The sequence below is a fragment of the Galeopterus variegatus genome, unplaced genomic scaffold (genome assembly GCF_000696425.1).
Source record: "Galeopterus variegatus unplaced genomic scaffold, G_variegatus-3.0.2 Scaffold2933, whole genome shotgun sequence".
Taxonomy (NCBI): Eukaryota; Metazoa; Chordata; class Mammalia; order Dermoptera; family Cynocephalidae; genus Galeopterus; species Galeopterus variegatus.
In genome coordinates this window covers 48,605-59,695 of record NW_007729044.1, presented here as the reverse complement: position 1 = coordinate 59,695, position 11,091 = coordinate 48,605, and the positions used below count along the sequence as shown (strand labels likewise).

General features: G+C 38.8%; 1 protein-coding gene across 1 annotated transcript in view; it reads left to right on the top strand.

The window, feature by feature from the left end:
* Nucleotides 1-9,502, top strand: part of LOC103599383 (ERC protein 2) — a gene marked incomplete at its 3' end in the record, with an annotated part of 182,601 nt that extends 173,099 nt beyond the window's left edge. Inside the window, exon 3 of the mRNA XM_008583491.1 lies at nucleotides 9,086-9,502. Within this exon, the coding sequence (XP_008581713.1) occupies nucleotides 9,086-9,502 (417 nt within the window). The remainder of the gene's footprint in view (nucleotides 1-9,085) is intronic.
* Between the last annotated feature and the right edge of the window lie 1,589 nt (nucleotides 9,503-11,091).

The window sequence follows — 11,091 nt, the reverse complement described above, 5'->3', positions numbered from 1 at the left end:
GCCACCGGGCCGGCCCCTAACTTTGTTATTTTTAATAATTTTCAAATTCTTTTAGATTTTCTAAGTAGATACCACATAATGCAATTGATAACATTAGAATTTTCTTCTTTTCAGTAATTATTCTTTCTACTTATTTTCCAGTTTTATTGTTCTGACGCAGGCCTCCCATAAAATGTTGACTAGAAGTGGTGGTGATAGTGGGCATAATTTTATGCCTCATTTTAAAGGGAATGCTTCTAACATTCATCATTAAGAATGAGATTTAGTGTCAGTTTGTAGTGATTACACTCTATAAGTTAAGGGAGTTCCTCTTTATTTCCAGTTTGCTGAGATTTTTAAAAAACATGAATGACTTTATATCTTGAGCTGATCATATAACTTTTCTTCTTTACTCTGTTAATGTGATGATTTACATGGATAGTGTGTCTAATAACTACCCTTTAATTCCTAGAAGAAACCCAACTTGGTCATGATATATTATCTTTTTTATATACTTCTAGGTTCTATTGCTAATAATACTCACTGTCTAAGCGTGAAGTTTGACCCATAAATTACCTTTCTCTAGCTTTGGTGTGAAGATGACCAGATGTCATAATAAATTGAGAGAGAATTTCTTTCCTTTTCTCTGAAAGAGTTTGTATAAATTGGAGTCATCTGCGCTTTTTTTTGAGGGAAGTGTTTTAAACTAGTGACTCAATTTATTTAATAGCTGCAGAGCTATTCAGGCTTTCTATTTCTTCTAGAGTAATATTGTATAAGACATTTTTCTATTAGTTTGTCAATCAGATTGTGTAAGATATTTTTCTAGTAGTTAGTCCATTTTATTGAAATTTAAACATTTATTTTCCTAAAGTTAACAGCATTTGCATATCATCTTTAAAATATTTCCTGCATGTAGTGATTTCTGAGAGGTTTATTTTATTAGTTATTTCAAAGAACCAGTTTTGCTTTATGGATTACCTCCATTGTCTTTGTTCACTGATTCTCTCTTTTCTCTTAACCTCTCTGTTAGGTTTTGCTTTCATATACTATATTTTTTGTTATCGTATTTTTAATTCTTTTTGAAATCTGCTTGGTCGTATTGGATAGTCACTCTTCCATGCTGATTCTTTAATTCTATCTTACATTTCTGTTAAAATATGTATTTGTTTATTTAAACATTTTAAAAACACTTTATATTCTGTATATGAACCTCACTCATGGAAGTTTCTTTGTGTCTATTGTAATTCTGTATTGTAAACTCAAATTTAACTAAACTGGATTATTTGTGCTCCTGAGGGCTTTTGTTCTCTGCCTCTCCTCTGACCCCATTTGAAGGGATTTGCATTTGCTTTTTTTCAGGAGCCAGGGGGCTAACCTATTTGGGGCTACTTTTTGCCCCCTCTGCAGATCTGGGTTTGATGGGATAGTCTCAGCTCCCTCACTTTGGTGGGCTCCAGTTTAAGCTCAGTGCTCCTATTGGCATTTGCTCCTTGTAAGAGGAGGAGAGAACAGAGCTTGTGCACTCCCTCTCAAAAAAGATTTCTGAGCCCTCATCCAACCATGGATTCACTTTTGTATTTGAATTGTATTAGCTGTTTTGCCACCCATACCGTCTATACCAGAAGAGTTAAGTTGACAGCAGGTTAACGAGACTGGATCATGTGGTGATGTCCTATTATGATGTGAGTGGACATTGGAAAGGCTTCTCTCTCCTAATTTTCAGTAGAATGGAAGCCACAGAAAGAGTGGTTAAGGCTTTGGGAAGTTGAGACTACAGTGGTGGCTGGGAGACTCTAAAGAGATGGCCCTGGAATGCAGCCTGGCAGATTCTGGTTTGTAGGTACTTGATGTAAGTGATAAGTTCAGATGAATCTTCTTGATTATTGATCCAGTGGGGTTTGAGTGACTGCCTTAAAATAAATATGTTTTCATGGTTGACAAGGAGTAGATGATTTGATCTGAGGGAATGGAATGATCTGGGGAGGAGGTAATTGAAAACTGTACATTGTTTTTCTTACCTTTGACTCTTAGAGAAGGTGCTGTGGCTTTGCTAGATAATTCACTTGTATTGTATCCTGGTCCTTTAGAGCTGATTTTTATTGAGCATGTCTTCCAATATCTACACTGTCTAATTCCAAGGACTTAGGAAGTCTTCAGTAAATGGTCCTTGGGATGTCCCATACTGTTTAACTACTGGAGGGGATCCAGTGATGTGGAAGTGAAATGATTTAGGTTATCTCTCATTGTCCCTGTAAGAGACACCATATTTTTCAAAGTGTAGAGCCACCCCCTTTTGGTCACTCTTAGGGTTATTGAAATACATACCGGAATGGAGTCCAGGATCCCAGAAACCAAGATTCTGGCTTTGGCAGTGTGTGTGCTCTTATGCCTGTCATTTAACCTGTGTAGATATTTGTGAAATGAGGTTAACAAGCTAATTTTCAGGTCTCTTTAAGCTCTAAAGTTCTGATTCTGTGTCAACAGGTGGGTTATGTCTTTTGAAAAATGGGTTTTTGTTGCTGTTGTCACTGTAGGATATCCTAGCTCATCCTGACATCAGTATTGACAGATATAAGTATTTACTCTGTGCCTTGGTACTTTCTAGAGCTTTATTAATTCTCATTATATGATTTGTCCTCATTAAAATTTTTTATACATATATTTTTATGTTTAATTTTATTTTTGTTATTTTAATGTTTACTTGTATAGTGTGTTGTTTTAATACATGCATATACTACATAATGATTCACTTAGGGTAGACAGCATAATTTTTTTTTTTTTTGTCTTTTGTCTTTTTCCGTGTCCGGCAACGGATTGCAACCCTCAGTGTTGCCCCCGTACCTGACAGGGGACCGGCAACGGGATCGCAACCCTCGGTGTTGCTCCCGCGCCTCGCTCAGCCAGTGAGCGGGAACCGGTCTGTATGTGGGATCCGAACCCTCGGGCAGGAGCGCCGCTGCGCTTCCCAAGCGGCGCACTATCCAGTGCGCCACCGGACCGGCCCTAGACAGCATAATTTTGTACCCATTAATTAGTCCACCACTTCTCCTCCTCCCCAACCCCACTCCTCTCCTAGCCTTTGGTGACCATTATTCTATTCTCCATTTCTATGAGAATTATTTTTTCCTTTTTAAATTCTACATATGAGTGAGATCATGTGATATTTGTCTTTCTGTGCCTGACTTACTTCACTTAACATTATGGTTTCCAGTTCCATCCATGTTGCTGCAAATGATAGAATATCATTTTTTAAAATAGCTGAATAGTATTTCATTGTGTATATATACCACTTTTTTTTTTTTTAATCCATTCATGTGTTGATGGACATTTAGGTTGTTTCCATCTCTTGGCTATTGTGAATAGTGCTGCAGTGAATATAGGAGTGCACGTGTCTTTTTGATATATTAATTTCAATATACTTTGGGTATATACCCCATAGTGGGATAGCTGGGTTGTAAGGTAGACCTATATTTAATTTTCTGAGGAACCTCCATACTGTTTCCCACAATGGCTGTACCAATTTACATTCCCACCATCAATGTAGGAGAATTCCTCTTTCTCCAAATCTTTGTCAGCATTTGTTATTTTCTGTCTTGTTGATAATAGCCGTTCTGACTAGAGTGAAATGATATCTCATTGTGGTTTTAATTTGCATTTCCCTAATGAATAGTGATGGTGAGCATTTTTTCATGTGCCTGTTGGCCATTTGTATGTCTTCTTTTGAGAAATGTCTGTACAGGTCGTTTGCCCATTTTTTAAACGGGTTTTTTTTTGCTTTTGGGTTGTTTGAGTTCCTTATATATTCTGGATATTAGCCCCTTGTCCGATATGTAGTTTGAAAACACTTTCTCCCATTCTGTAGGTTGTATCATCGCTTTGTTGATAGTATCCCTTGCTGTGCAGAAACTTTTTAGTTTAATGCAGTCTTATTTGTGTATTTTTGCTTTAGTTGCCTGTGCCTTTGTAGTCTCCTTGAAAAACGCGCTGCCCACTCCCATTTTGTGTAGTGTTTTTCCCCTATGTTTTCATTCTAGTAATTGCATAGTTTTGGGTCTTAAATTTAGGTCTTTGATGTACTTTGAGTTGATTTTTGTGTATGGTAAGAGATAGGGGTCTAGTTTCAATTTTCTGCATATGGATATCCAGTTTTCCCAGCACCATTTATTAAAGAGGCTGTCCTTTCCCCAGTGTATATTTTTGGCATCTTTGTCAAAAATCAGTTGGCTATAAATGCGTGGATTTATTTCTGGGCTCTCTATTCTATTATGTTGGCCCATTTGTCTGTTTTTTTGCTGGTATCATGCTGTTTTGGTTACTATAGCTCTATTATCCTCATTACATTTAATAATTCCTAGGTAATAGAAATTGTTACTCTCCCCCTCTCACAAATTAGGAAACTGAGGCACAGAGAGGCTATTATTTTAGTGGATTATCGTCAAAGTGCGATTATTATATTTTAAAATTGAAATTTTGTATGTTAAATTTCTAACTGGAGATGGAAATCTGATAAATGGTTTTTGAAACTTGATGGAGGTGAATCTCTTAAAAATAGAACAACGAGAGAGAAGGGGGGAGAGAGAGAGAGAGAGAGAGAGGGAGAGAGAGAATGGGATTGCTTCAGATTCCCTCCCCATCAGCAAGTATATGATGCATTAAGACAATTGAGTCTCTACAGAGTACATGCATTTTCCTCAAGAATCCCTTTGGTAGGAACAAGGAGATTCCTGCTTAATTTTAAATATCTTAAACTTAAAAGACGGCTGGCTGGCTGGTTAGCTCAGTTGGTTAGAGTGTGGTGCTGATAACTCCAAGGTCCAGGGTTTTGGTCATACTAAATTTTAGGCCGACTTTCAGATTGTGTTTGGTCATACTGAAGTCAGTTAGCGACTAATAAAGTGACTACCTGAAAAATAGATTTTGCTTCTTAGTAAGTGTGCAACCTGGAAGCATTCATCGCAATCACCTCTGAATGAGGAGCAGCCTGGTTAGGATGACTAAGTCTTAATTTTGAGAATTGCTATAACAGTTGTAAATGCCTGCCTGTCTGCTCTTACCACCTCTCTCCTCCCCATTCTTTTTTCCAGCCATTCTGAAGTATTTGTGCCATTTCAGAGGCCAGATGGTATAGTGGTTTAAGCAGGGGTATTGGGGTCAGACTGCCTGGATGAACACCTGGCTCTGCCACCTACCTAGCTGGGTGGCCTGGAGCAGGTTACTTCGCTACTTTGTGTCTCCATTTTCTCATCCATTAAGTGGAGATCATAACAGTGGTTACCTCACAGGGTGGTTGTGAGGATTAAAAGAGCTTAGAGCTCTGTGTGGCGTGTAGTAAGCACTATATAGATTTTTGCTACTACTATTCCTTGATAGGTCTGGTCTGTCTTCACCTTTGGGCTTTTATACTTTCTCTTTTCTTTCCATCATTCTTCATGGGGATGACTCTTATTTGCCCCTTAAGATACAACATAGTGTTGACCCCTTGGTTTGGGATGTTTTCATACCATGCCCCTAGCGTTTCCATCCTCTCTGTGTGTCTAGCCAACTGGCTGTGGCTTATGTCATCACCCTCATGACATAGTATTGCTACTATTGGTTCACTTGTCCACATGGACTGTGAGCATGGTCTAATTCTTATTTTTTTGGTATTTCATGAATGTTAGGGAGATACTGGGTAATTGTAATTCGAATGGATAAATGGACCAATTTTCCCTCCATTCCTCTCTCCCTCCTTTTCTATTTTCCCATTTTTCCTTCCTGCGTATCTTCCTTCCTTTCTACCAACTTTCCTCTCTCCCTTTGTCCTTTCCTTCTTGCCTAACTTCCTTCCTCCCTTTGCTCTCAAACCTGGCACTTGATGCAGTATCTTACTTACTCCTCATAGCAACCCTATGAGATAGGTATTACGATGATCCTCATTTTGTAGATGTGGAAACAAAGGACCAGGGTGATGGGCAACTTACCCATCCAAAGGGGCAGCTCTCTTGCAGATTGTTCTTCCAGTGTTGCTGTCTCTGCTCAAAGCATTTTGGCAATTTTTCTATGCAATTCCCTTCTGACCAGTTTATGAACCACTTAAGAAGACCAATCTTATATTTGGTCACTCTCAGAAAAGATAATTTTCATTCTGATCATCCTGATTCATCATGTTCACGTTCAAATAAATTTGGGTTATTTCAGAAATCCAAGCTATCTTCAAAGGACAAAGGTTTTCCATCATCAAGAATACTTAGATGACTCAAGTACAGTTGCCAAAGTACGCTCCCAAGAGGCTCAGCAGCAGTCACATCGCTGGGCTGAAGGCTGTAGATACTCCTGTGGACTTCGCTTTGATGTGGTTTAGGGATGAGGGCAAGTGGAGGAAGGTAATATTATTTAATAGTCCCACCTCATGTTTTTGTGACAGCTTTATTGAGATATCATTTTTTTTTTTTAAAAGATGACCGGTAAGGGGATCTTAACCCTTGACTTGGTGTTGTCAGCACTGCACTCACCCAGTGAGCGAACCGGCCATCCCTATATGGGATCCGAACCCGTGGCCTTGGTGTTATCAGCACCACACTCTCCCGAGTGAGCCACAGGCCGGCCCCGAGATATCATTTATATACCATACAATTTACCCATTTAAAGTATAAAATTTATTGTTTTTGGTATATTCACAAAGTTGTGCAACTAACACCTCTATCTCATTTGAGAAATTTTCATAATACCAAAAAGAATCCCATACCCCTTAGTAGTCAGCCCCTCCCCACCATTTTCTTTTTCTCCCTGCCCCCCAACAATCACTAATTTATTTTCTGTCTATGAATTTGCTTCTCTGGACATTCCATCAATGGAATCATACGACATGTGGTCTTTTGTGACTGGCTTCTTTCATGTGGCATAATGTTTTCAAGGCTCATCCATGTTGTAGTGTGTATCAATACTTCATTCCTTTTTACGGCTGAATAATATTCCATGGAATGGACATACCACATTTTATTTACCCATTCATCAGTTGATTGACATATGGGTTGTTTTCACTTTCTGGCTAATATGAATATTACTGCTATGAATATTTGTGTATGAATCAACTGATGAATGGATAAATAAAATGTAGTATATCTCTATCACAGAATAATATTCAGTTGTAAAGATGAATGAAATACTGATATACACAACATGTTTAAACCTTGACAACATGCTATGTTGTCACTTACTGATGATTCCCCAGATATGAAATCACTTATTACATGATTCCACAGATATGAAATGTTGAGAGTGGGCAAATCCATAGAGACAGAAAGTAAATTAGTGGTTGTCAGGGTCTGGGGATAGGGAGGGGAATGGGGAGTGACTGGTTAATGGTGTGGGGTTTCTTTTCGAGGTCATGAAATGTTTGAAAATTTATTGTGTTGATGGTTGAACAACTTTGTGCATATACTAAAAACGATTGAATTTTATACTTTACTGGGTGCATTGTGTTAAAAAAATTCACAATCTCCATCATTAAATATATACCAGTTGCTTACTCTGCATTCAGTACCCTGTGAGGCGTTGTGGCACACAGATAAGAAAGGGAGTACTTGTTCTGTATGCTCTAGGAATTTCTCAATGGACATTCCTAAATGAAAGGATGAAGTGGATGCCCATAAAGAATATAATCAAGATGGTGTATCAGCCTGTGCTAGTTTCTGGGCATAGGGCAGGCCACACTAAGAAAGATCTCAATACCTCTGTTTGTCAGCTATAAGAATTGAGAAAGATTTCAAAAAGTTGATGGCTCTGGTATTTATATAACTTTGACATAATATTATCCATGCTGTACAATATTTTGAGTTCCCTGTGGGCAGGAATTATGTCTTATGTCCGTCTTGATTTCTGTGCTTTGTCCATAGGCAGGACTATGTGCTTGGTGAATGAATGAGTAACGGCTGTTTTGGATGCCTCCTGGTTTGTTCGAGGACAAAAGTGCCTTCCAGCTTGTGGCAGCCTCCTTGACCAGCCTGTGGGTTAGCCGTATGGGGAGGTGTTGCCGAATTCACCAGCTGTCTTCATGCAAGGGCTTCTTTTCTCACAACTGATACTATTTTGTTTCTCTGGTGCTTTCACTCTGATTTGGTTAAAATGGTGACCTGAAGTAAAACGTAGGTGTTTTCCTCTCTGGTAATACGTCCAAGTCTTTGGGTTCCTGGTCAGTGAGATTTAGGAAAACAAAAGGTGGAATAACCCCCCCCCCCCCCCCCATTTATCAAACATCAGTGCTGTAGATTCTACTGTAGCTTATGGGTCTTTGCTGTAATCAGAAAAATTTTTTTCTTTTTATTTCTTCTGTGAAGGTACTTTATGTTGATTAAGTTCTTTCTGTTAAATATCCTTTGCTTGCTCTGGACTTTTCTTTTTGTTGATTTTTTGCTTCTTCTTCTTCTTTTTTTTTTTTCATTTCCCATGCTGTTCAGTTACTGGATGCCAGAAGAACCAAGGTTTGTCCACTCTTTGCAGCTTGTTTGTTTTGCTCTGCATAGTCTCATCTCCTTGTGTGTTTGAGTGTTTGTCTGTGCCTGCATTTATTCCCTTTTGCTTGCAGATGCAGTAATCCTGTTTACTAAACCTGTTCGCAGCTTTATTTGTAAAAAATAAAGTCCTTGTTTGTGTCTACTTGTAGTGGATGCTATTATTTTTATTTTTAAGTGGACATGCATTTATCATGGAAAATAATGGATAGTAGAATAAAGAACATCTTAGGAAACAAGGAATACTGATTCTGGAGCGATGTGGACATAAAGAAGGTGTGTTTTGTGAAGTTTCCCTCTAACCCTTTTCACTTCCTAAATTAAAACTCTGTAGATGTGTAATTTCCCTTGTGATTGACACTAATATACTGTTTCTGTGTATGTGTACATTTCTCTTCTCCTGAGACATTCAGAAAACATCATTGAATTAATCTCCCCTTCTCCATATGCTGTCCCATGCTTCTGAAGTCACCGAGGAGGACTTCAGGGCTGGCCCTCTGAACCTCATGATTAACATTCCATCTTCATGGTTTGGTAGCAGGAAGCAGTGCGTGGCATTTTCATTGACATTTTTTCCTTCTCTCTCCTCTCCTGCTCTGTTTTTCTCATCGCAGCACTTGCAGTTGACAATCCAGGCCCTTCAGGATGAGCTGCGAACCCAGAGAGACCTCAACCACCTCCTGCAGCAAGAGAGTGGTAACCGAGGAGCCGAGCACTTCACCATCGAGCTGACTGAGGAGAACTTCAGGCGGCTCCAAGCCGAGCATGACAGGCAGGCTAAGGAGCTATTCCTTTTGAGGAAGACGTTGGAGGAAATGGAGCTGAGAATCGAAACACAGAAACAGACCCTCAATGCCCGAGATGAGTCCATTAAAAAGCTTCTTGAGATGTTGCAAAGTAAAGGTTTGCCGTCCAAAAGCCTAGAGGATGACAATGAACGAACGCGGCGGATGGCAGAGGCTGAGTCTCAGGTCAGCCACTTGGAAGTGATTTTAGACCAAAAAGAGAAGGAAAACATACATCTTAGAGAGGTAAGAGCATTCACTCTATTTCCCCAAAGCCTTATTTTACAAGTTAAAGTATGTTACCATTATTATATCGTTATCGTTATTTTCACAGGTTGGAACACATCTACAGCCTTAACAAAATTCACTTTGTCATCTGCTTTACATCTCTCCTGTCTGCTTATGACTGTTTAACCGGAATTTTACATTGGTTTTTTTCTCTGCTCACCACACATATATGTTCCATTATTATTTGACACGTATTCAGGATCCAGGCATGTGCAGCACATGTCAACTCTAAGGTGGTTTACAGTTGCTTTCTCACAGGTAGCTATGGTTGCAGGGTCTTTTAAGTACAGTACTGTTTAAGTTAGTTGTTTATCAAATATCATCTCTTTAAAGGAACAAAACAAATATATGATTAGCAACACAATGAACCTAAATATTTTTATAACCGAATTGGGAGTGAGATTTGCAGAAAGTAAATTGTATGGGTGTTTCTGGAAAGAATGGTGAAATGTGAAGAACAATTTTGAGCATTTAGATTTAAGATGATCTTTGCATTTACATTGGTCTAGGACAGAATGTGTAAGGTTTTCTGAGTAGGTGTTTTGCCTTTAGTGGATAAAATCATTTGAAGTCCTTCAGAAGCAGTCTCTCTATCCTGCCATTACTATTGAGTGTTGAGATGCTCAGATATCTGAGAATATGTGGTTGTGTAGAGCTTAGAAAAGATGTAGCTGACAGCCAAAGTTTGAAATTTTTATAGCAGTTCCTTGCCACTGTGGTGGATATGAATCTTAAAAGTACCATGCATGCAAAACTGCTATGGGGAGACATGGATCACACAGAAAATAGCAAACAATAAAATGGCATTAAATATATTTTCATAATATTCTACAGCAATAAATAAAAATTCCAGAAGATATTTGCTTCCAGATCAAATTAGATTTTCTTGGCATTAAATACCTGTTCAAATGGGCAGCACTTCTTTTGAGTGACTTGTCTGATTGGTCAGAAAATATGGCTCTTATGTTGGGATTTGCTAAAATACAGATGCTCCCAGGAGTTTTCTCTGATGTATATTGTATTTGCTTAGAACATTTGAACAGACTTTTGTGTCTTTAAAATGTCCTCTACTCTTATTCTCTCTTGTTTTGTTTTCATGAGACCTTAGTAACATGCTTAGGAAACCACATGGCTTGGTTTCATCTTGAGATGCTTAGAGAGATGTTTTGTTGCAGCTGGTCTTCCTATCCATATTCTTTGAAGGTGAGTGTGATGGGCAGATTATACATATCCTCCCTTTCCCTTGAGTGTTGGCTGATCCTAGAGACTTGCTTCTAAACAGTAGAATACAGCAAAGGTAATGGGATGTCAATGTCACTTCCAGATTAGTTTACATAGGACTGTTACTTCTATCTTGCTAGCAAACTCTGTTGCCTCCTTAGCTTGAATGCTTTGATGAAGCAAGCTGCTATGTGGAGAGGCCCAAGTGGTAAGGAACTGAGGGAAGCCTCTAGCCAACACCCAGTGGGAATGGAGGCACTCAACAGCCACAGAGAACTCAAAACTGCTGTTGACAACTCAGGGAGCCTGGAAGTGGATCCTTCCCC